Below are 27,652 nucleotides of genomic sequence, written 5' to 3'. Positions count from 1 at the left end.
AGAGAAGGAGAGGGAGAGGAGGGGGAGAGGAGAGGAGAGAGAGAGGAGGGGGTAGGAGGCAGAGAAGGAGGGGGAGAGGAGGAGGGAGAGAGGAGGGGGATAAGGAGAGGGAGAGGAGGACAGAGGGGTAAGAGAGTGGCGGAGCAGGATAGAGAGAGAAGGGGCCAAGGAGGACAGATAGAGGAAAAAGAAGGAGAAAACAAGTGGCAGATGATGACAGAGAGCAGGGAGATGAAGTAAGGGAAATAGGCAGAGGAGGAGAAAGAGAGAGAGAGAGAGAAGTGAAAGAAGGAGAGACAGGAAGAGAGAAACAAGAAAGGAGAGAGAGAAAAGTAGAGGAGAGAAAAGAGAGGAGAGACAGGAAGAGAAGGAACAAGAAAGGAGTTAGAGAGAGAGAGAGAGAGAGAGAGAGAGAAGTAGAGGAGAGAAGAGAGAGAAGAGAGAGGAGGAGAGACCGCACCAAAGAGTAACAATAGAGTGATAAGAAAAGAGAGAGATGGAGGAGGACAGAGAGAGAAGAGACAGGCTCAGAGATTGAAAGAGAAGGGAGAAAAAGAAGGATAGAGAGAGGGGAGAGAGAAGAAAAGAGATGCAGTGGAAGACACAGGCCGCGTACACACGGGCGGATTGTCTGTCCAACTTAGTCCGCTGAACCGTGTTTCAGCGGACAGTCCGCTCGTGTGTGGGCTTCAGCGGACTTTTTCAGCGGACAATCTGACAAACAAAGTCTTACGGAATTTCCGTAAGACAGTCCGTTCAAACTTGGTTTTGTCCGTCCAAACTTGGTTTCAGCGGAAACAGTCCGCTCGTGTGTAGGCAAGTTGGACGAACTAAGTATGGCGCATGCTCAGAAAGGGTTTACACGGCCGAAGGTTGCATTGCAGTGTATAGGACGTTGTTTTTCTAGTCCCGTCGTACGTGCTGTACACGTCATCGCGCACGTTTTCAGCGGACTGTCTGCTCATCGTGTGTGGTCAAGTCCGTTCATGCAAATTTTGAACGGACTGTCTGTCGGATTGTCTGCCGAACTTAGTTGGGCAGACAATCCGCCCGTGTGTACGCGGCCACAGAGAGAGAAGGATGGAGAGGCCAAGGAGGACAGGGGGGAGAGAGTTGATTTTTTGCCCCAGCTGCTCTCTCACAGTTTCCATTCTGCGGATCTTATACTCATTTGGCTCACATTTCTGAAGTCTTGGTCCAACTCCCAAAATGTAATATTTTAAGGGCATGTGTTGATGTAATTAGCCACAAACATGATTATTAAGCATAGCCAATGACTCATGCTACAATATCCTAAGACCAGCTGCTAATGACTCCGCGTTGCCCAATTCAAATGTGGGTCATGGTTTCTTACACAACACTGGCACATTGATTTAAAAAGAGGGGAAAGAAAGTTATTTTTATGATGCTAATAAATCTGCAGCCTGGTCATTTATTCTGAACGAAATTCCCATTAGCAAAGACAAACTAGCGGGTGTCAGTTTGGGGCTATATCTCATCTTCGAGGTTTGAAAGACTGTGCATTCATTGTGAAAAGTTGTAAAGGGAAAATATATTCAGATCTTGTTACACCAATTAAAAAGATTTTATTTATTCCAAGTGTAAGAGCTCTTGCTGTACTGGCTAATAACCTGAATATTAAAAAAGAACATTATCATTAAAGTAGAAATATGGCTTCCTATAAAAAAAATATTCTGCAGCACCTAATTATAAGTGCATCTGCAATTACAGTTTTCGCTTAGTCCCACAAGTACCTGTTGAGCAAGTGAAGTCCACCTAATGTAACTTCCTATGGTGATGCGGCAACAATGCTGCACTGCTCTTGAATTCAGAGCAGAGTTGTCGCTCTCATGTATTCCAGCACTACAACAGGATGAAACATGTTGCAGGGGGTGTGGCTATCAGCATTATCACTACTAATTCGCATGCCTGTACCTTGTCAATCAGCAACCGGTCACGCCTAGTCCTGCCCATGGCTTTCTGTTTTGGTAAACACTGCCTCTTTTACTGAAACCCTCCCACCATCAGCTGCAGTGTCTGGGAAGGGGGAGCATGTGAGACACAATTGAAGGAGGGTTTGGCTCAGTCAAGGAAGGTAAAGGAAGTGTCAGGACGCGGGTCTGAACCTACAAACTCTGCTATGTCTGGCGATGTCTCTTCTCGCCGAACCATATGGGATGCTGGACAGCTCTCTGGACAATTCCTTGAATAATCTTGCCTTGAAACCTGTTTTTTTCTTGAACTGTGAACTCTTGGCTTCTCCAATGAACTTCCTTTAAGCCTTGTTTCTACACTTTCTGGTTGCCATATTATTGTGCTCTCCCCAGTCAATATCTTTGTCTTGTCAGGTATCTTTGCTACAACTCTTTGCCCACTTTTGGCTTGTTCCTCGACTACTCTTCTGCCTGACTCCTACATGCAACCACCTGTTACCCACCTATGACTTCTTTACTGACTATGCTTCTGCTTTTTCCTACCTGCTATATCTGCTACTGTCCACTAGCTTGCTCACCTCCTGGTGGGGCGATCCCGAGGACCATGACCTGGTACTAACATGCAGGAAAACCCATCTCCACCTTAACCTGGTACTAACACACAGCAAAGCCCATCTCCACCATAACCTGGTACTAACACACAGCAAAGCCCATCTCCACCATAACCTGGTACTAACACACAGCAAAGCCTATTCTCCGCCATCAGGAGCTCTGGTGAATACCAGTTAGTACTTAGACTCTGCACCTCGGATGAGCCCGTATCATCTACCAGGGTGACCTGCTTCTGTACTTATCCTGTTGGTCAGAGGGTATCACTCTACAGCTGTAGCTACTGGCCTCCAAGCCTGACCCCTGTTTGAAGATCCCTGATTTAAAATAATGCTAACCTTTTGCCAATATTTCCACAATATACCGGTTTAAAAGCCCAAATCCTGTTACCAGGGTTTGGTGGTCAGTATATTCCACCAGTTCATTGTATAATATTCCTGAAGATTTTTGTGGGTCTAACTTATATGAACCTGGGTGAAGAAAACAATGATGAACAGGGGGATAGGGGGACAACTGGAATGGAGTCCTTCTCTTCCGCAGCCTCAACAAGACATGGTGGGGTGGTGGCCCTAGGTGTTCAACTTCCGTGGCCACCTTTAGAGTTCTGGCCATAAAAAGTAACAATAAGTAATGACGATAGCACACGTGGGGCCTTATCTCCTTAGTTTAAATGTACAGCAAGTCCTTTGGAATATGGTCGCCCGGCTTGTGGAAACATTTAAAGTACAATTACAGCCATTTTTTGTGTAATATAAGGGCTGGTGAAGGGATGGAACATCTATATTTTCTTTTCAGTGCTATAAAGTCTGTGGAGTGATTATCCCTTGTTTCCTGCTCTAGAAATTCAACAGAAAATGAGGGCAAAAAGTGTTTTTTGGTGCTTTTTTAAGGGTGCAATGAGCTTTAAGCAACTCCTGGGGCTTATGAAAGCTCCTTTCAACATCTTAGACCTGTTTTTGGCCCAAAAGTGTGCCCTTAGTAGCTGGAAACATGACATTAGATAGTAAAGGTGGAGTTCATTCTACACTCTTGTGACCCCTTTTTAGCCCGCTGTCGGCTGACGTCACAGAGCCATTTCAGCGTGGGGTAAGATCGTGACCATATGGTTGGGATCCACTCAGATGCCTGGACCAACACCTGGCTCAGCTTCCCAGTAAGCCACTAATAGTCTGAGCCAACCGCTCCATCCCCCTCCACAGCCCAGCACTCCAGTGTGGGAGGGGGCAGAGCAGATAAGTGATGATTGACAGTCACCAGCTCTCATGAAGCACTGAGAACGGAACGATCAGCAGTGTTTGATTGTTCAGTTCTTAGTCTTAGAGACAGCAGGGAACAGATACAGCATTGGACCAATACTGCATCCACCTAGGTAGGTATACTTTCTAAAAAACAAACAAACAAAAAAAACCCCCAAACTTCTCTTTTAGGGAAACTTAATGCTAGCCTTGACTCTAACCCTACATTTTCCCTTTCATTGCAGATGAGGATAAAATGTTCTTGTCCTTTGCCTCATCTTCTATTCTAGCAACACAACAAGAAGCTGGGAACATGGCATTAGACATTGAGGATCCCTAACCATAACCCTACTTCTAGACTTAACACTAATCCTAACTATAGCCCTGGCACTATCTCTTCGAATGCCATTGACAGTGGACTTTGGGATCAAATGTTGTAATCTTTTCCCTCGGTTTTTATTCTGGAAACACAAGAAGAAGCTGGGGACATGACATTAGATATTGAGGATCCCTAACCATAACCTTAATGCTAGCCAGGACTCTAACCCTACATTATCCCTTTCATTGCAGTTGACTTTAGGATAAAATATTCTAGTCCTTTCCCTCATCTTCTATTCTAGAAAGACAACAAGAAGCTGGGAAGATGACACTAGAGATTGAGGATCTCTAACCATAACCCTACTTCCTTCTAGACTTAACACTAATCCTAACTATAAACCTAACACTACCTTGGATTGTGGGCTCCTTGAGGGTGTAGGGACCAATGTGAGTGTGCAATGTACAGGGATAGGGACAATTGTAGACACTCACTCAGGTTGAACTGGATGGACTTGTGTCTTTATTCAACCTTACTAAATAGTAACTATTAAGGAAACAGATTCGGAATGACCTCCAATCATTCTAGGGACTTTATATGAACGTATGGCTCAGTAAGGCCCGATTGTTCCATCCCTGGGACTTTAAATGAAACTGTGGCCTGGTAAGGTCACACATTTCCATCCCTTGTCATATCACAAGGCTATCGGTTCTAGTCTCTACTTTCATCTCACCTTGGATTGGTCCTATCCACTCCATCACATCTTTCCTCTTGAGCATTTTTACTTGAGTTCACTGTCTTATTCATCGTATATTTAGATTGTCTGGGGGTTTCTGTGCCTATCCCGGTTGGTGCTTGTGGGGCGCCTCTGGTGTGTCGTCCGCCGCGGCTCCCACTGTGGGGTGCTTTCATATGGATGGATTTGGTGCCTGGTACCACACCATCACCACATGAACTATGGAGTAGTCAACAGGAATTTTTTATTTTTTTTTTACCCCATCCTTATATATATATATATGTGTGTGCCTATATCAGTGATGGTGAACCTTGGCACCCCAGATGTTTTGGAACTACATTTCCCATGATGCTCTGGCACTCTGCAGTGTACTGGAGCACCATGGGAAATGTAGTTCCAAAACATCTGGGGTGCCAAGGTTCGCCATCACTGGCCTATATCATATTATTTAAGCTTAACTTGTTTTACCAACAGATACACCTTGTGCTTGCTCCTGACGAGTGGCCTCTCAGCCACGAAACGCGTAGAGCTGCCATATATTATACCTTCAACCCATATCAATTGAATACCAAGCTCACCTTCAATATTTTATCACCATGGGACCAAGCAGCTCATAGGTTTTGCAAGTATTTACTGGATGCTACTGCTCAAACCCAATATACGTTTGGGTGAACTTTGGAAGGTTTCTTGCTTGCCATAGCATGTGCTATTACTCATTTATGATCTGATGTACTATATTACTGCTTTTTTATGATATTATTGTTATATGTATTCATCTGTTATGCTCAGTTATATTTTTGGGCTATCAATAAAAATTCCAATATGTTCACCAACTTACTGTTTTTTGCAACCACGTGTTTCATATAAAGTCCCACCTCCTTCCACCCCCCCTCCCCCTTTTGAAATATGTAACTATTTAACTATCTCTTCCAATGCCATTTACAGTTCACTTTAGGATAAAATGTTCTAATCCTTTAACTTCTTTAACCAAAAGTAAAAAAAAAGAATAAAAGAAGTGTCCTTAGTCAGCAACTCCTGACTAAGCCAAGATCCTCAAATTTATGATTAGAGCCAAAATATAAAACCATTAAGCCTCTTCCTTTCTCTATTCTAGTAGACAATATCTTATCTCCAGAAGAAATACTTTCACAACTTTCCCTTTTATTATTAATATTAATTTACGGTACCATGGTGACCAAATAAATTTGCTAGGGATTAAGTCGTATTTTACTATTTTATTTATACCGGTGATACGTGTTGGAAATTTAAATATAGTTTTAGAATGTTATTCTTCCCTTTGTGATTCTCAATTTAAAAAAATATATATTGGAAGGTAAGGGTGTACAAAGTCAAAAAGTTCACGTGTGATGCCAAAATCCATAAATACCAACCTTAAGCAGGTCGTAGTTCTGAATTCCATTCTTGCCCACATCCGGATCAATGGCGGATGGCACAGGGAATCGATAGTTGACGGCAGTGTTTTCCGGGATGGAGATATTAATGACCGTGGAAGGGAAAAGTGGAGAATTATCGTTGATGTCTTCGATCAAAAAGCGGATCTTGACCAGCCTGAAGACCTCATCGGGTAAAACGGCGACTTCCACCTCGTAAAAGCACTTGTTTTCCGTAAATATCCCAGCGCAAAGCTTCTCGCGGTCTATCCGGTTGGAGGTGGTGAAGATTTCACCGGTGTTCTCCTCAACCCGCACCAGGGGGACATCACCAGTCTTGTAGACCAATTTAAACTGAAGAGGGGTGGAGAGAGCTATGTCAGGGTGGAGTGTTAAATTTAGGTCCCGTAACAAGTTTCCAATCGATATATTTTCACTCTGTTCTTCGCGTATGGTATAATTCTTCTCCTGAGCACCGGACTCATAAACAATGCAGGCTATAAACACCGCCAAAAGGTAGGTCGCCGATAGCAAGTCCATCTCCAACTCGATTCCTCAGATATCCCACCTAAAAAAAAAAGAAATTGATAAAAGTTATTGTGACTGGAGAAAGAGATTTCAAAGAGAATTTGCAATGAATTGTACACTATTGGTCAAAAATTTGCGGATGTTGACCATCACATTTATATGAGCTTGTTGGACATCTCATTCCAAAACCATGGGCATTTTTATACAGCTGACCCCCGTTTAGGTTCTATAACAACCTATAACCAATTACTTATATCTACTTATGACCGGGGACGGAGATTTCAAAATCTAAAACGGCAAAGTTACACAACTGCATACATCTACATCCATGCCCTACCATTTATCCAATCAGTACTCAAACAGAAAAATCAAACCTGACGCATTTCACACTTAAATACAGTGTTTAGTTATGACTAAGCACTGTATTGAAGTCTAAAACACGTCAGCTCTTGTCCTTTCCCGCTGTGGCTTGTATTTTTGTTTACAATTTTTTGGATAAAAGGCAAAAACTTTTGGAGTGCGGCTGTCCAGAACTTCTTTCACCTTCATTGGAAACACCTGCACTTGAAGGGAGGGGGAAAGGGGGTGGTCCACAAATGTTTCCTCATACAGTAGGTAACTGATGTGCAGCCATCACAGCTCTGGGCTATAGAAGTGAGGTCTTGATAGTGTTGGAGATAACATGGAAGTCCCTTTATCAAAGGACCTGATGTACAAAGAAGGTGTAGTATAGGTGGACCTTGTTAGTCCACATACATTTCCTCATACAGTAGGTGACTGACGTGTAGCTGTAATAGCTCTGGACTATAGAAGTGAGGTCTTGATAGTGTTGGAGATAACATGGAAGTCACTTTATCAAAGGGCCTGATGTAAAATGAAGGTGTAGTCCACAGTAGATGGACCTTGTTAGTCCACATACGTTTCCTCATACAGTAGGTAACTGACGTGTAGCCATCATAGCTGTGGACCATAGAAGTGAGGTCTTGATAGTGTTAGAGATAACATGGAAGTCACTTTATCAAAGGGCCTGATGTACAATGAAGGTGTAGTCCACAGTAGATGGACCTTGTTAGTCCACATACGTTTCCTCATACAGTAGGTAACTGACGTGTAGCCATCATAGCTCTGGACTATAGAAGTGAGGTCTTGATAGTGTTGAAGATAACACAGAAGTCAGCTTTCCTTCAAAGGGGCTGATGTTCAATGGAGGGGTGTTATAGTTGGACCTTGTTATGGTCCCAAGCTGCTCAGTAGATGACAAGCTCTGGGGTTGGTATTGGGCCCAGTACAGGGTCAGATGACAAACTTTTGACCCTACAGTACATGTCTACAACTGGATACTTGGCATGCCTGGCCTCAACTAACCCCTAGCTTAGCAGCTTTTCCTTGCACTTGGATATCAATAAACAGTCACAAAGCATCCGAACATTAATGGACAATTCTCAGAATAACGTATTCCAGTCAAACATTTACTGAATTACTAGGTTAGCATATCCGTCCACTTAATTCTCCCGCAAAGCAGCTTTTTTTTTTTTTTTTTTTTTTTTTACTTTTCCAGCTATAAAATAAATCTCCTCTCTAATGCAGCTTCTGTCACCTATAATCACATATATTCAATAAAAAATAATTCAAACTGAGATTCCTGACTACGTGTGCTTTTCCTTAACAGGCAGAAATCTCATCGTAGTTTTTCTTTTTTTTTTTTTTGCAGACAGGAGGCCCGATCCACAATGATAAAAAGAAACAGGCTAAGGATCCTTACTAAGAAAAAAAAAGTGACAGTTATTTTCATGCGAGTCCAACGAGAGGAGAAAATTACACTCACACGGCTAAAAATAAAGATTCTCGAGTAAAATGTTATAAATGAAGCCCAGTGTACGTTATGAAGTTCCGGAGAGCCTACTTTTATTATATTTAGGCAGCAAAAAATATTACATACTGAGCCATTCACATCCCGCCCTGTACCAGAGGAGCTTACACTCTAATGTCCCCTCCCCCCACAGTCACACACTATTATTATTATACATGTATATAGCTCTGACATATACCGCAGTGCTGTACAGAGGACACTGAGCCAGTCATATCAGAGGATGTACCAGAGGAGCTTACACTTTAATGCCCCCCAGCCCAGAGGTGTATTTAGGTTTTGGGCTGCCCCAGACCTGACTCATGCACCCCCCCTAATTTAAATATGACCCACCCTTCCTGTCAAGGCCACACCCCTTCCTATTTAAGACATGCCCTGTCATCTGTAAACCACACCCCTTCCTCTTTCAGTTGATGGGCACAGTGGCTGCGTTTGATGGGCACAGTGGGGCCAACTGATGGGCACAGTGGCTGCGTTTTGATGGGCACAGTGGTGGCAATTGATGGGCACATTGGCTGCAGTTGATTGGCCCAGTGGCGGCAATTGATGGGAACAGTGGCTGCGCTTGATGGGCGCAGTGGTGGCAATTGATGCACCCCCTAATTTAAATGCAACCCACCCTTCCTGTCAAGGCCACACCCCTTCCTATTTAAGACATGCCCTGTCATCTGTAAACCACACCCCTTCCTCTTTCAATTGATGGGCACAGTGGTGCCAACTGATGGGCACAGTGGCTGCATTTGATGGGCACAGTGGCTGCGTTTGATGGGCACAGTGGCGCCAAGTGATGGGCACAGTGGCGCCAAGTGATGGGCACAGTGGCTGCGTTTGATGGGCACAGTGGGGCCAACTGATGGGCACAGTGGTGGCAATTGATGGGCACATTGGCTGCAGTTGATTGGCCCAGTGGTGGCAATTGATGGGAACAGTGGCTGCGTTTGATGGGCGCAGTGGCGGCAATTGATGCACCCCCTAATTTAAATGCAACCCACCCTTCCTGTCAAGGCCACACCCCTTCCTATTTAAGACATGCCCTGTCATCTGTAAACCACACCCCTTCCTCTTTTAATTGATGGGCACAGTGGCGCCAGTTGATGGGCACAGTGGTTGCGTTTGATGGGCACAGTGGCTGTGTTTGATGGCACAGTGGCGGCAATTGACGGGCCTAGTGGCAGCGTTTCTGAAGCTGCCTGGGTATACATGTTTTTAAATTGGTCCTGGCTCGCTGTTTCAATCCATCTATAGACTATATATATATATATATATCCCTTGCTCTCATCAATTTGTACCTGAGGGCTCCCGTCGCCGCCATCATCCTTCTCTCTCTCGCTTCTCCTCCTCTGGTTACGGAGATACCCGTCCCCAAGCTGGAGAGCATGCAATGATGCCGCGCGGAGGTGGGTAGGTGGAGCATTAGGCTCCGCCTCTACCAGTTAAGTTACGTGCACCAGGTATGGCCAGTGAATATTAGTCCATATTATGTAGTCACTTCCCCCCGGCCAAGTACGCACCCATATTGCCCATGATATATAGCTGTGGGAGGCTATATCTGAGCAGGACGTGGCGAGGACGGGTCGGGGGGGGGGGGTTTCATGCGGGGGGTGGGATGGCTTTTTTGCCTTGTCGGCCTAGGCCAAGACACACAACTGTCCCAGCCCCCCCCCCCCTCCCCCAAAGACTCTCCAGCAGTAAGTCTATCAAAACTAAATAGTTCCTGAATATTTGCTGGCTTTTATACAAAGTTCACTTAACCCCGGATGCCCTCTTTTGTATGACTAATGGCACGATACACAGTGCCTTGAAAAAGTATTCATACCCCTTGAAATTTTCCACATTTTGTCATGTTACAACCAAAAATATAAATGTAAATGTAAATGTCGGGTCAGTTTAGGTGGACGGCCATGTCTTGGTAGGTTTGCGGTTGTGCCATACTCTTTTAATTGTTCGGATGATGGATTGAACAGATCTCCGTGAGATGGTCAAAGCTTGGGAGATCTTTTTATACCCTAACCCTGCTTTATACTTCTCCACAACATTATCCCTGACCTGTCTGGTGTGTTCCTTGGGCCTTCATGATGCTGTTTGTTTGCTAAGGTTCTCTAACAAACCTCTGAGGGCTTCACAGCTGTATTTATACTGAGATGTCACACAGGTGGACTCTATTTACTAATTAGGTGACTTCTGAAGGCAATTGGTTCCACTAGATTTCAGTTAGGGGTATCAGAGTAAAGGGGGCGCCATACCAATGCCCCCCACACCTTTCACATATTTGTTTGTAAAAAAAATGTTAAAAAACATTCATAATTTTCCTTCCACTTCACAATTATGTGCCACTTTGTGTTGGTCTGTCACATAAAATCCCAATAAAAATACATTTACATTTTGTGGTTGTAACCTGACAACATGTGAAAAATTTCAAGGGGTATGAATACTTTTTCAAGGCACTGTAATTGCCCGGCCAGGGACTGACTAGCACTTCCTGTTTTCCAACCAGCAGACTTCAATATATTAATTTCATAATAAAATATCCTGATTGCAGTTAATTTAAGCTCCGTAAACAAGCAAAAAACAGATGTCCACGTCAACAACAATCCGCCCCCTCCCCCGTGCCATCGCAGACTCGGATCCCCCGCTGGACACTTTGTCATATCTGTCCTGGTTTTGAATATGAAATATTTCTGAGTATTCCTCGTCTCTGTCAGCGGTGCGAGTTGCCGGCGTTGTACCCGGAGGGTGCGGTGAGAAAAGGCGGGTTTGTCTCTTGTTTTGAGGCTATTGGGAACATTGTTACAATAATTAATAAATGTATTCCTACAAGATACCAACAAGTGGGTGGAATAGAGAGCCCCGGGGCCCAACCCAACCGACTGAGGGCCACATGCTGCCCTTAGGATCTCAGTCTATGGCTCTCGGGGCCCCTGCAGACCACAGTCTGTGCTTTTATTCCTCAAGCCCATGAAGGAAACATATTTCTCATACTGGAGTCTGGTAAATACATTGTTTGATTTATTTCTTTTATGCTGGATTACTTCTCCTGTGTTGTTGTATTGGACCTTGCTAAAAGAAATATCAAATGTGGCACACGTCATTTGTAAAGTTGAAGTTTTGCTTATATTCTAGGATCCCTGATTCCTCACCCCAACACTAACCTCAACTAGGACCCCAATGCTAACCTCAACACTAACCACAACCCTACCCCCAACACTGACCTCAACTAGGACCCCAATGCTAACCTCAACACTAACCACAACCCTACCCCCAACACTAACCTCAACTAGGACCCCAATGCTAACCTCAACTCTAACCATAACCCTACCCCCAACACTAACCTCAACTAGAACCCCAATGCTAACCTTAACACTAACCATAACCCTACCCCTAACACTAACCATAACCCTACCCCTAACACTAACCTCAACTATAACCCCAATGCTAACCTTAACACTAACCATAACCCTACCCCCCAACACTAACCTCAACTAGAACCCCAATGCTAGCCTTAACACTAACCATAACCCTACCCCCAACACTAACCTCAACTAGAACCCCAATGCTAGCCTTAACACTAACCATAACCCTACCCCTAACACTAACCATAACCCTACCCCTAACACTAACCTCAACTATAACCCCAATGCTAACCTTAACACTAACCATAACCCTACCCCCAACACTAACCTCAACTAGAACCCCAATGCTAGCCTTAACACTAACCATAACCCTACCCCCAACACTAACCTCAACTAGAACCCCAATGCTAGCCTTAACACTAACCATAACCCTACCCCCAACACTAACCTCAACTAGAACCCCAATGCTAACCTTAACACTAACCATAACCCTACCCCCAACACTAACCTCAACTAGAACCCCAATGCTAACCTCAACACTAACCATAACCCTACCCCCAACACTAACCTCAACTAGAACCCCAATGCTAACCTCAACATTAACCATAACCCTACCCCCAACACTAACCTCAACTAGGACCCCAATGCTAACCTCAACACTAACCATAACCCTACCCCCAACACTAACCTCAACTAGAACTCCAATGCTAACCTTAACACTAACCATAACCCTACCCCCAACACTAACCATAGCCCTACCCCTAACACTAACCATAACCCTACCCCTAACACTAACCTCAACTATAACCCCAATGCTAACCTTAACACTAACCATAACCCTACCCCTAACACTAACCTCAACTAGAACCCCAATGCTAACCTTAACACTAACCAAACCCCTATCCCTAACACTAAGCCTAACCCTACTCCTAACACTAACCTCAACCCTAATGCTAACCTTAACACTAACCCTACCCCTAACACTAACCTTAACTATAATCCCAATGCTAACTTCAACACTAACCATAACCCTCCCGCTAACACTAACCTCAACCCCAACCCTAATGCTAACATTAACCCTACCCCTAACACTAACCTCAACCCTAATGCTATCCTTAATACTAACCATAACCCTATCCTAACACAAACCTCAACTATAACCCTAATACTAACCTTAACACTAACTATAACCCTACCCCTAACACTGATCTCAACTTTAACCCTAATGCTAACCTTAACACTAATCATACCCTAACACTAACCTCAACCACAACCCTTATGCTAACCTTAACACTAACCATAACCCTACCCCTAACACAACGCTCAACAATAACCCTAATGCTAACCTTAACACTAACCATAACCCCACCCCTAGAACAAACCTCAATCATAACCATAAATCCAACCTTAACACTAACCATAGTCATACCCCTAATACTAACCTTAAGCATAACCAAAACACTATCTTTAGAGCTAATTGTAACCATAACCCTGTCATTATTTATAACTCTAACCATATCCCTAATGCTAACCCAAACCCTTTGCACATACACCATGTGAGGGTTAACAGTGATCACATGGTTTTGTTTAGAAACAAATCACTGTCCTTAGCACCAACTCTAAGCATAACCTTAGCACTCCAATGCTACCTGGAACCATAACCCCATCACTATTTCCAACACTAACTCCAACTATGCCCCTAATGCTGGCCTTACCCCTTTAGATTAAAAAAGTAAGGGCTGACAGTGATCACGTAGCTTTGTTTACAAACAGTTAGCAACAGGGTTAGAGGTGGCTTTATTAATCAACAAAACCAGTTCTGGCATGTTGATCACGTGGCTTTCGTAGAAAACAAAGCCATGTGTGTATTCTTTTTTTTTTTTTTTTCTTTAAAACGCAGGCAGACCACGTGGCAAAATTTGAGGCCAATTTTGGTAAAATTTTGTCGAAAGCAAAAATGTCACTAAAATCTGAGACATTTTGAGGTGGGCTGGCAGTGATCACATGGTTTTGTTGAGGAACAAATGGTGAGCATCAAGGTTAAAGTTGGCTTTGTTTATCAACAAAGCCGGCTCTGGCACGATGATCTTAGAAAACACAGCCATGTGTTTTGTTTTGTTTTCAAAGAAACTTTAACCTAAGCAGCTCACATGGCAAAATTTGAGACCAATTTTGGTAAAATTTTGCCAGAGACAAAAATAGTCACGTCCCCAAATTCAGAGACATTTTGATGAGGGCTGACGAGGATCACATGATTTTTTTGATAAACAAACAACACCATGATTAGGGTTGGCCTTATTTATCAACAAAGCCGCTTCTTTTGAACAACTTTAAGCAGCCCACATGGCCAATTTTGGTAAAATTTTGACAAAGGCAAAAATTGTAACGTCACCAAAATCTCTTTGCTCATCTGTAGCAACACTATAGTACCAAAAGTATTGGGACGCTTGCCTTTACACGCACATGAACTTTAATGGCATCCCAGTCTTAGTCCGTAGGGTTCAATATTGAGTTGGCCCCGCCCTTTGCGGCTATAACAGCTTCAACTCTTCTGGGAAGGCCGTCCACAAGGTTTAGGAGATGTGTCTATGGGAATGTTTGATCATTCTTCCAGAATCGCCCTTGTGAGGTCAAGCACTGATGTTGGAGGAGAAGGCCTGGCTCGCAATCTCCGCTCTAATGCTGCACGCACACGACCGGACTTTCTGGCAGATTAGGTCCAACGGAATCAGTCAGTCGGACAATCTGATTGTTTTTCACTTAAAAATTAGATGGACCTAGAAATAAAACATGTTTCAAATTTGTCTGAGGGACTCAATTCCTATCGGGAAAACCGTTCGTCTGTGTGCTGGTCCGAAGGACCAAATATGACGCAAGGGAAGCTATTGGCTACTGGCTATTGAACTTCCATTTTTAGTCCCGTCTTACGTCATCACGTTTCAAAACAAATGGACTTTCAAACGGACTTCCTTCGTGTGTGGCCAAGTCCATTCGTTTGGAAGGTCCGTCGGAACTCCGCCGAAAGTTCGTCGGGAAGACAGCCGGACCTAGTCTGCCGGCAAGTCCGGACGTGTGTACGCGACCTAAGGTGTTCTATTGGGTTGTGGTCAGGTCAGTCAAGTTCCTCCACCCCAAAGTCACTCATCCATGTCTTTATGGTCTTTATGGACCTTGCTTTGTGCACTGGTGCGCAGTCATGTTGGAACAGGAAGGGGCCGTCCCCCAAACTGTTCCCACAAAGTAGGGAGCATGAAATGCTTGGTATTCCCTTCACTGGAACTAAGGGGCCAAGCCCAACCCCTGAAAAACAACCCCCACACCATAACCCCCCCCCCTCCACCAAATGATTTGGACCAGTGCACAAAACAAGGTCCGTAAAGACATGGATGAGCGAGTTTGTGGTAGAGGAACTTGACTGGCCTGACCACAACCCAATAGAACATCTTAGGCCTGCGTACACACGACCGGACTTTCCGGCAGACTAGGTCCGGCTGTCTTCCCGACGAACTTTCGGCGGAGTTCCGACGGACCTTCCAAACAAACGGACTTGGCCACACATGAACGGAGTCCGTTCGAAAGTCCATTTGTTTTGAACGTCATGACGTCCTGATCTCAACTCGATAGAACACCTTTGGGGTGAATTACAGCGGAGACTGTGAGCCAAGGCCTTCTCCTCCACATGCACTTCTGGAAGAATGGTCAAACAATCCCATAGACACATCTCCTAAACCTTGTGGACGGCCTTCCCAGAAGAGTTGAAGCTGTTATAGCTGCAAAGGGTGGGCCAACTCAACATTGAACCCTACAGACTAAGACTGGGATGCCATTAAAGTGCATGTGCCTGTAAAGGCAGGCGTCTCAATACTTTTGGTAATATAGTGTACCACTCAATCCCAACATAACTTTCCAAGTAGACCAAGTGTGATACCCTCTAACCCAGTGGTCATCAACCCTGTCCTCGGGGCCCACTAACAGGCCAGGTTTTAAATATTACCTTGGGAAGATGCAGACTAGAACACTGACCACCATAAATAAGATCCCCTGTGATGTATTTCAGTTATCTTGCAAACCTGGCTGGTTAGTGGGCCCTGAGGACAGGGGTTGGTGACTACTGCTCTAACCGAGAGAATTATGTAGCACCGGCAGCAGCATAAAGCTTCTCGGCTCCACAGGAAAACAGGATAAGCGCAAAGAGCACAAATTACCAGGAATCTGATCGCACAGAGGCTGACACTTGCGAAATCAAAAAAAAAAAAAAAGCGTGCGCAGTCTATTACAACCGCTTTGACATTTTGCCGCTTTTTATTAAATTGGCCTGGTAATTTTGACCCTGCTCGGTGTCACCCCCCCTGCAAGGCACCGGGGCCCATGAAACCCAGTCTGAAACACACACAACACGCAGGTACCTCATTGATTTTCAAAACGTCTCTGATTAGTATGCTGCTAATGCACTAAAAAGCTCTTAAGCCATTACCATCTCCCCGCCACTTATCTGCAATTTATCGCCTTTCACCTGGGAACCTATAGAAAATGCGAAGAACTGCTGAAACGCTGCACAGTCTGTAACATCAATCAAACGGGAGACGTGGGCAGCTAAAGCGGCTTTACAGGTCTACTAGGCGTTATATAGGCTTTAAACTTAAAGGGATGTTCCAGATTCTAATCCCAGAAAATTCCAATTTAGCTGCAGCACCGAAGATACAAGGGAGCTGACTTTAAAGAATTTATTCTTTACAATGAAGTAAGCTATGTTGTATTCTTTTTTTGTTTGCACGCGGCATAAATGGTGGAGAGGGTTGGAGGGGTTGGGAAAGCAGCAACAGATTAGAGAGCAGACCCGAGCCTCTAGAGCAGGGATCTGCAATTAGGGGACCTCCAGCTGTTGCAAAACTGCAAGTCCCATCATGCCTCTGCCTCTGGGTGTCATGCTTGTGGCTGTCAGAGTCTTGCCATGCCTCATGGGACTTGTAGTTCTGCAACAGCTGGAGGTCCACTAATTGCATATCCCTGCTCTAGAGCATGGTTTCTCAACCAGGGTTCTGTGGAAGTCTAGGGTTCCTCCAGAGGTTGTAGGGGTTCCTTCATCATTGGGCAATTTCTGCCTCTCAGATAAGTTCCCACCAACACCATTGATCTTTCTAGCTCTCTGTAAGGAGGTAATTCTTCCCAATGACTACAAGTGTAAGGATCATTCCTCCCAATGACCATCACACTAATGTATCATAAGTTTTGTTGATTTCTAATTTTTAGCAGGGTTTCCCTGAGACAAGAGAACTATTTGAGGGGTTCCTCTGTGTTGTAAAGGTTGAGAAACACTGCTCTAGGGCATGGTTTTTCAACCAGGGTTCCTCCAGAGGTTGTAGGGGTTACTTCAGCATTGGGCAATTTCTGCCTCTCAGATAAGTTCCCACTGACACCATTGATCTTTTTAGCTTTCTGTAAGGAGGTAATCCTTCCCAATGACCACAAGTGTAAGGACCATTCCTCATCCTCAACACTGACCATCACACTAATGTATCAGGAGTTGTAGATTTCTAGTTTTTAGCAGGGGGTTCCTCGAGACCAGGATAATTATTTCAAGGGTTCCTCTGTGTTGAAAAGGTGGAGAAAGGCTGCTCTAGAGCATGGCTTCTCAACCAGGGTTCTGTGGAAGTCTAGGGTTCCTCCAGAGGTTGTAGGGGTTCCTTCAGCATTGGGCAATTTCTGCCTCTCAGATAAGTTCCCACCGACACCATTGATCTTTTTAGCTATCTGTAAGGGGGGTAATTCTTTCCAATGACCACAAGTGTAAGGACCATTCTTCCCACTGGTCATCCCACTAATGTATCATGAGTTGTAGATTTCTAATTTTTAGCAGGGGGTTCCTCGAGACCCGGAGAACTATTTCAAGGGTTCCTCTGTGTTGAAATGGTTGAGAAAGGCTGCAGTAGACTAGAGCAGGGGTCTCCAAACTGTGGCCCAGGGGCCAGATGCGGCCCTTTGCTTGCTTTTATCCAGCCCTTGGGGGCATAATTCCCCCACAGACACCAATTAAGGGACACAATTCCTCCCACTAATAGGGCCACAATTTTTCCCAATGAAACCAACAATGGGGCCCAATGAGACCCAACGATGGGGCCACTATTCCTCTAAATGGGACCAACAATAGGGCACCAATTTCTCCCAATGACTCCAAAAATGGGGTCCACTGACACCGATGAAGGGGAGCAATTCCTCCCACTAATACCAATGCTGGGGCACAATTCTTCCCAATGACACCAACAATAGGCCCCGATGACACCCAGTGATGGGGCACTATTCTTAATGAGACCAACAATGGGGCCCAATGACCTCAACAATGGGGCACAATTCCCCCCACTGACTCCAATGAAGAGGCACAATTACTTCCACTTAAACAAGCGAAGGGGCACTATTTTTTTCTTCACTGACATCAGGGCCTTCTCTACTCCCAATTGCCCCAGTCCGGCCCACCCTAAAGTCTGAAAGACGCTAAACTGGCCCTTTGTTTAGAAAGTTTGGAGACCCTTGCTCTAGAGCATGGTTTCTCAACCAGGGTTCCATGGAAGTCTTGTGTTCCTCCAGAGGTTTCTTGGGGTTCCTCGAGCAATGTGCAATATTTGTCTCTTAGATAAGTTCCCACTGACACCATTGACCTTTTTAGTTATCTGTAAAGCCACGTAAACACGATCTGACTTTCTGAAAGGGAAATGTTCAATGACAGGGCATTGGCGGAAAATCCGACCGTGTGTACGCTCCATCGGACAATTGTTGTCTGACTTTCCACCAACAAATGTTGGCTGGCGGGTTTTAAAATTTTCCACCAACAAAAGTCTGTTGTCGGAATTTACGAGCGCGTGTACACAAGTCCGTCGGACAAAAGTCCAAAGTACAAACACGCATGCTCGGAAGCAGAAGAACACTGCACATCACCCTGAACACACCATCCCCACTGTGAAACATGGTGGTGGCAGCATCATGTGGTGGGGATGCTTTTCTTGTGCAGAGACCGGGAAGCTGGTCAGAGTTGATGGGAAGATGGATGGAGCCAAATACAGGACAATCTTAGAACAAAACCTGTTAGAGTCTGCAAAATACTTGAGACCGGGGCGGAGGTTCACCTTCCAGCAGGGCAACAACCCGCAACATACAGCCAGAGCTACAATGGAATGGTTTAGATCAAAGCATATTCATGTGTTAGAATGGCCCAGTCACAGTCCAGACCTAAATCACATCGAGAACCTGTTGCAAAACCTGAGAATTGCTGATCGCAGACGCTCTCCATCCAATCTGGCAGAACTTGAGATATTTTGCAAAGAAGAATGGGCAAAAATGTCCCTCTCTAGATGTGCAAAGCTGGTAGAGACATCCCCAAAAAAAGACTTTAGTGGTTCTACAAAGTATTGACTCCAGGGGGGCTGAAAAGAAATGCACCCCACACTTTTCACATATTTATTTGTTAAAAATTTTTGAAAACCATTTTCCTTTCACTTTAGGGGGTATGAATACTTTTTCAAGGCACTTTAAGTTGGGGTTCTTCTCAGATGTAAGGAGCATTCTTCTCAGTAACCAGCACACTTATGCACCATGAGCTGTAGGTAGAGTAGATATTGGTAAGGAGGGTTCCTTGGGATGAAAACCTCGTTCCTTCATGTTAAAAAGATTGAGAGAGGCAGATGGGGGGGGGGGCTTAGTTTTAGGTTTTGGGGGTTAAATGTTCTTGATGCTAAAAACCAATAATTGTGAAGGACTCACAATTGTGATTGTGGTTTCTGCAGCAGCCATCAGTTCCGCGATCAGTTTTCCTCGATATTATGATCCGCTCAGGCAACAGTTTCTGGAGAATAAAAAAAGTTACTCGGCTTAACAAATGTGGCGGACACATGATTAAATTTAAGAGCCAACCTAAAAAGGTTGCGGGACCCAGCGGTGCCATTAAACGATTTTATGCCCGGCTAACGTGCAGGGGAGAGCGCTTACAATGAGGATAAGGCTGGAAAAAGATATGATTCATGTTTGCGCGGCCCGCAATGCAGCGTCCACTTACAGTTAAATGGAAGAATTTGCCCAAATCGTTCCCCATCTCCGCTCCATCTTTCTTCTATTTGTTGCCAGGCAACAGAACCGTTCCCGTAACGGCTGCCCGATGCATCACGCATTGGGGCGAGAGGCTCGGTGACAGAAAAGGGCCCAATTTATGGTGGAGAGACGAAGCGGCTCAGTCACAGATAGTAGCTAAAGTTTGAGGTGTGCATATTTTTTTTTCCTTCAGTTTGGACTAAGAGGGCAATGTTTAAAGCCGACGCAAAAAAATTGGTTTAAAGAAGATCTCCTAAGAATGTGCAAACTTGCCCCTCCATCCAGAGGTGGCTCTTTAACTAGACAAATGAGACGGTCGCCTAAGGCCTCACACTCGCTGGGGGCCTCTTGGCCGCCTGATTTACCTGTGATCAATCACCAGGGTGGCGTTCCGCCACCTCAGGCGCTGCCTTGTGCTTTCAATACAGAAGCCGGGCTTCTGCAGAAGTGACAGCGCAGCTCTCTGGGCGGCCGCACTCAACCCTTCCCCCGGAACAACCCTTGAAGCCACAGCAGCTATCTTGAGTCCACCTTTATTTTCTGTCTGAATGACTTCAATCGTCATCAATCCTCTCTCCCCCAAAGCTTAATAAATCTTCATATGTATTCAAAAACCACAGCATACCATCGCAGATAAGATCAGTTGAAACATTTCAGCCTATAAGGCTTTAGTCATAACCTTATGACTAAGGCCTAATAGGCTGAAATTCGTCTTGTGATGTTTTTGGGTTTTGCTACATTGTAACTTCCTAACGATCCACGGTCGTTTCACTGAGTAGAAAATGAAGAAAGATGATCCACACAGCAGTAGTTGCTCTTAATAAATCTTCATATTTATTCAAAATCCACAGCATACAATCGCAAATAAGATCAGTTGAAACGTTTCAGCCTATAAGGCTTTAGTCATAACCTTATGACTAAGGCCTAATAGGTTGAAACTCGTCTTTTCTTTTAATGAAGAAAGATGATCCACACGATCATCCTTCTTCATTAAAAGAAAAGAAGCACGGGAGAAGAAAACAAATGCAGCCACCACACCGGAGACTACCGAGCTGCAATATGTTACATTTTTTTATGTTTTTGGGTTTTGCTACATTGTAACTTCCTAACGATCCACGGTCGTTTCACTGAGTAGAAAATGAAGAAAGATGATCCACACAGCAGTAGTTGCTCTTAATAAATCTTCATATTTATTCAAAATCCACAGCATACAATCGCAAATAAGATCAGCTGACACCTTTCAGCCTATAAGGCCTTAGTCATAACCTTAAGACTAAGGCCCTATAGGCTGAAACGCGTCATCCGATCTTATCTGCGGTTGCATGCTGTGGTTTTTTTAATAAATATGAGGATTTGTTAAGAGCAACTACTGGTGTGTGGATCATCTTTCTTCATTAAAAGAAAAGAAGCCCGGGAAAAGAAAAGAAATGCAGCCACCACACACCGGAGACTACCGAGCTGCAATATGTTACATTTTTTGGGGGTTTTGGGTTTTGCTACAATGTAACTTCCTCCTGACATCAGCCAATTATTTTTGACATACGGGGAATAAATAGAGACGATGGGAATTGCTGGTTTCCTAAATCCAATATGTTACATTTTTTTTGTTTTTGGGTTTTGCTACATTGTAACTTCCTAACGATCCACAGTCGTTTCACTGAGTAGATAATGAAGAAAGATGATCCACACACCAGTAGTTGCTCTTAATAAATCTTCATATTTATTCAAAAAACACAGCATACAATCGCAAATAAGATCAGCTGACACGTTTCAGCCTATAAGGCCTTAGTCATAACCTTATGACTAAGGCCCTATAGGCTGAAACGCGTCATCCGATCTTATCTGCGGTTGCATGCTGTGGTTTTTTTAATAAATATGAGGATTTGTTAAGAGCAACTACTGGTGTGTGGATCATCTTTCTTCATTAAAAGAAAAGAAGCCCGGGAAAAGAAAATAAATGCAGCCACCACACACCGGAGACTACCGAGCTGCAATATGTTACATTTTTTGGGGTTTGGGGTTTTGCTACATTGTAACTTCCTCCTGACATCAGCCATTATTTTTGACATACGGGGAATAAATAGAGACGATGGGAATTGCTGGTTTCCTAATTCCAATCTGTAATCAGGACCGATTGACGCCTGTAATTGGATTCTTCGGGGAGGTTCCTTATTCCAATCACTCCTCTATCGCTCGGCTCATCTGTTAATTGATGCGCGTTTGAGGGACGTTCTCGCTAATGCGGACATCTGTGCACACCGCCGCCGAGATAAAACCGCCGCGCCGCGTTCTATCGCTTTCCTCCATCTCATATTCATGCTCCGACGCCGTGACTAAGATTGAGGGTCCGACGCCTTCCACTCGCATTGTAGAGAGAGAATCCTCCGCCGCCGCCCGCTCGGTGCAGAGCCCGCCGCGCCAGACTGGTAAACAGTTCTGGTGTACGGAGATAAAAAAAAAAAAAAACGCCATTTCTCAGCGAGCCGTCATCCTCTACACACGGACAACTGCAACAGGGTAGGGGGAGGGGGTCCGTGTTCACAAGGCTGAGAGCAGAAGGCCAAATTTCCCTAAATTCGAGGGGTTAAAAAATAATACGAACCGAAAGAATTAAATAATAGATGGGCGCTAATCCAAATAGATGATAATCATCACTCTCTCCAGAAGGACGGCACCATCTTTCCTCAGGTGTCATCCAGGGTCACCATTTACTTCCTGGCCTAAGATATATCGGCTCCTGATCATGTAAACCCCGGGGTCTGTGCGGTTCTTAGCTGACGTCCACACCTCCCAACATTTTGAGATGGAAATGAGGGACACCGACTACCAAACGTATATGTAGGCACAGGACACGCCCCCCCCCCCACCACACCCCTTTAAAAGGAGAATTAACCCCCAAAAAAAATGTTACTTTAATCCACAAGAGCTTTTTTTTTTTAACACTACTATTCCTTTATATTGGCGTTTAAAATTTACAAATGCAGCAATTTAGAAATTAGAGGAGAGGTTTAGCGCTGGGAAACACTTTTTGAAAGATAAAAAGTGCATTTTTATATACAACTATATATAGATCAGACCAAAATGAGGGACCAATGAGAGGGAATGAGGGACAGAGGCTCCAAATCAGGGACAGTTTGGGGGGCTATGGATGTCTGACACAGATCAGCCCCCTGATCTTGTAACTTGCTACAAAGTTACAATGTTTTGCGATTCATTAGGGGAAGAGGGAGACTGAGGAAATGCTCCCTCCTACCTGCAGCAGACTGATAGCATAATCTGAGAAAAGGCCAAAAGCACGGGGCTGGGAGGCGGAAAGGACAGGTTCTGAGCTATTACAGTGTGGAGCTTTTCTGAACAATGATAGTGTTGATTTATACGGTGATATGCCAAGAAATGTATTCATGCAGACGAAGCTGGAGGAGAGCAGTATAGCCACATACGGTCACTGACCTACTTCCTACTTCCTTCTACAATAATCATTTATTTATATTTTTATACATATTTTTATCATTTTTATTTTTGAATATTTAAAAAAAGTATATATATATACTTTTAAAAAAAATTAAATAAATATGTATACATGTATATATGTATATGTGTATATGTATATATATATATATATATATATATATATATATGCATATACAGTGTATATATACACTGTGCATATACAGTGTATATATATATATATATACTGTATATGCACATTATAAATGTAAATGATATATATAATAATAAATTATATTAATAATATATAATTATGTATTTATATATATTATATATCTTTTATTAAGTGAAATATAGAAATTATATGTGTATATATATATATATATATTATATATATATATATATATATATATATATATATATATATATATATATATATATATATATATATATATATATATATATATATACATATATACATATATACATATATACATATATATATATATATATATATATATATATATATATACACAGTATATATGGGCAGATCACCACATTAATATGATTTGCTATTTTTAAAATATATAAATGATGTATGTATATATAATAAAGAATTTGAGTATATATATATATATATATATATATATATATATATATATATATATATATATAAAATTTTAAGTAAAATATAAAAATGTCCAAATTATATATGTATATATAAATGTAAGAATTTGAGCATATATATATATACATACATTCACATAATATATATATATATATATATATATATACATACACACTAAAATGTTTACACTTATAAATATAAATATATATACAATTTTAAGTAAAATATATAAATTATACATATATATATATATATACACACACTCACATTTTTACACTGATTAATATATATATATTTATTTTTTAAGTAAAATATATCAATTATATATGTATATATAAATGTAAGAATTTAAGTACAGACACTTCTAATTGGTATCATTGTTCAGAAAAAGCTCCACATTTTTATCGTTAAGTATCTGTCCTTCTGCCTTCCTTCCAGTCCGGTGACTTTGGCTAGGCTCAGATGAAGTCACCAGTCTGCTGCAGGCAGGAGGAAGCATTTCCTCAGTCTCCTCTCCCACCCCAGTGATCAGCGAATCACAAGGTGAGGGGCTGCTGCGGGGGGAGGGGGCTGATCTGTGTCAGACATTGGTGAACACAGCCAAGAACTGCACATGCACACCAGGCTTTAACACCATCATGTAGCTTGCATCAAAGTAGGTGGTATTCCCTGGATGATACCTGAGCAAAGATGGCGCTGTCCTTCTGGGGAGAGAAGCAGACGCATTACCGGGGGGAGAGCTGTGTAATAAATACCTGGTAATGGTGTTGCCAGGCTGAGCTCATTACTACAGCACGAGCCCGGAGCCACTCGCTTTTGCTGCGAGAAGAAGAGGATTCTGGGAGTTTGGCTCCATCTGTACCAAGACGCTGTCATTCTGTCACGTTTTTTATTATTTTTTATTTTTTTTATTTTTTTAGGACGATTAATTTTTCATATTTCCTGTGCTGTGTGCGCCTCGGATCGACCTGTCACCATCTGTGTTGTTTTAATCTGGAGAACCAGCAGAGCCGTTATCTCTTCTCTTTGTACGAATCTCCGACCTCCTCACCGACTTTATTCGCTTTTATTTTTTGTTGTTTTTTTGGTGAGGCCGAGATCAGAGGACAGCCAACAGCTGCGATCGATGTCTAAACCCCCCCTCCCCTTCCCCCATCGCGATACGACTTTAATTAGCGAGATGCGGAACGATGCCATGCAGATCATAACATATCGAAGGAACGCCGCGCCCCAGAACAAGGAGATGTGGGCGGGGTTAATAATACATGAAGATCCAGCGAGAGACGATCAACAGCGAGGCTCGGAAACTTCCGCGTGGTGAAGGCGGAACGACCGCCGATGTGTCGGCCGAAGTCGCAAACACCGCCCCGGAAAAAATGTATAATCGGGGTCGATTTTTTTTTTTGGGGGGGGGGGGGAATGTTTAACTGACCTCTGATACTGTGTGGACTTTTTTTGTTTTGTTTTGTTATTTTTGTTTTTTGTTACATAATAAATAAGAATAATAATAACAACAAAAATAATAAATAATTATATATATATATCCTTCCACTGATAACAATTTCCAATGATGGGGCACTATTCCTCCCACTGATAAAAATTACCAATGATGGGGCACTATTCCTCCCACTGACACCAATGATGGGGCACTATTCCTCCCACTGACACCAATGATGGGGCACTATTCCTCCCACTGATACCAATGATGGGGCACTAACCCTCCCACTGATACCAATGATGGGGCACTATTCCTCCCACTGATACCAATGATGGGGCACTATTCCTCCCACTGACACCAATGATGGGGCACTATTCCTCCCACTGACACCAATGATGGGGCACTATTCCTCCCACTGATACCAATGATGGGGCACTATTCCTCCCACTGATACCAATGATGGGGCACTATTCCTCCCACTGACACCAATGATGCGGCCCTAGTCCTCCCACTGATACCAATGATGGGGCACTATTCCTCCCACTGATACCAATGATGGGGCCCTAGTCCTCCCACTGACACCAATGATGGGGCACTATTCCTCCCACTGATACCAATGATGGGACACTATTCCTCCCACAGATACCAATGATGGGGCACTATTCCTCCCACTGACACCAATGATAGGGCATTATTCCTCCCACTGATACCAATGATGGGGCACTATTCCTCCCACTGACGCTAATGATGGGGTACTATTCCTCCCACTGATACCAATGATGGGGCACTATTCCTCCCAGTGATACCAATGATGGGGCACTATTCCTCCCACTGATACCAATGATGGGGCACTATTCCTCCCAGTGATACCAATGATGGGGCACTATTCCTCCCACTGACGCTAATGATGGGGCACTATTCCTCCCACTGATACCAATGATGGGGCACTATTCCTCCCAGTGATACCAGTCTTATTCTGTAGGGTTCAATATTGAGTTGGCCCACCCTTTGCAGCTATAACAGCTTCAACTCTTCTGGGAAGGCCGTCCACAAGGTTTAGGAGATGTGTCTATGGGAATGTTTGACCATTCTTCCAGAAGCAAATTTGTGAGGTCAAACACTGATGTTTAGACAAGAAGGCCTGTCTGGCAGTCTCCTCTCTAATTCATTCCAAAGGTGTTCTATCGGGTTGAAGTCAGGCCTCTGTGCAGGCCAGCCAAGTTCCTCCACCTCAAACTCGCTCATCCATGTATTTACAGACCTTGCTTTGTGCACTGGTCCAAATCATTTGGTGGAGGGGGGATTATGGCGTGGGGGTTGCTTTTCAGGGGTTGGTCTTGGCCTCTTAGTTCCAGTGAAGGGATCTCATCTATGTCTTTACAGACCTTGCTTTGTGCACTGGTCCAAATCATTTGGTAGAGTGGTGGGGGGTTGTTTTTTAGGGGTTGGACTTAGTTCCAGTGAAGGGAACTCTTGGGTATCAGCATACCAAGACATTTTGGACAATTTCATGCTCCCAACTTTGTGGGAACAGTTTGGGGATAGCCTCTTCCTGTTCCAACATGACTCCCCACCAGTGCACAAAGCAAGGTTTCATCCAGGTTCATGTGCATGTAAAGGCAGGTGCCCCAATACTTTTGGTAATATAGTGTATATACATATATATAGACCTTTAAATACCGCTTATCCCCAACAAATTTGTTATTTTCTTAACCCGACTTCTACTAAGTGAGAATTACGTCAGCTTGGTCTGCCCAGCCAACTGTCTTCCCTCTTGCAACCTCCTGGGACACATCACATGACCCAGGTGACCTCGGGACCAGTCGATCCCCGGTTAAATTGATGATTGGATGACGGAGAGCTCCCTTAAACTCAACGGATCCAAAACAGGACTCCTCTTCCTCCATGCAAACCGAAACAAAAACCCTGGCATGATGTCCACACCACTCACCATCCACGAACAACCCATCACCCCCCAGCACTAAAGCCAAAAGCCTCGGCGTCATCTTTGATCACTAGTCAGTGGATCCCACTACCTTCTTTGCCTACTGCGTAGACTCATCCCCTTCATCCCAGAAGGAGATACAGCAGCAGTAG

At 43.7% G+C, this 27,652-nt stretch overlaps 1 protein-coding gene across 4 annotated transcripts in view; it reads right to left on the bottom strand.

Annotated features, from left to right (window-relative positions):
• LOC143986886 (protocadherin-11 X-linked-like) overlaps positions 1 to 27,652 on the bottom strand; it is a 2,116,396-nt gene that overhangs the window by 1,862,056 nt on the left and 226,688 nt on the right. For all 4 annotated transcript variants that reach the window (XM_077485295.1, XM_077485303.1, XM_077485311.1 and 1 more), the window contains exon 2: positions 6,222 to 6,789. In XM_077485295.1, the coding sequence (XP_077341421.1) occupies positions 6,222 to 6,761 (540 nt within the window). In that variant the 5' untranslated portion in view covers positions 6,762 to 6,789. The remainder of the gene's footprint in view (positions 1 to 6,221; positions 6,790 to 27,652) is intronic.

The sequence above is a fragment of the Lithobates pipiens genome, unplaced genomic scaffold (assembly GCF_037356315.1).
Source record: "Lithobates pipiens isolate NorthernLeopardFrog02 unplaced genomic scaffold, aLitPip1_a1.2 Scaffold_1, whole genome shotgun sequence".
In the NCBI taxonomy this organism is placed as follows: domain Eukaryota; kingdom Metazoa; phylum Chordata; class Amphibia; order Anura; family Ranidae; genus Lithobates; species Lithobates pipiens.
The sequence above is the reverse complement of the archived record's forward strand: the minus strand, read 5'-3'. Positions and strand labels throughout refer to the sequence as shown.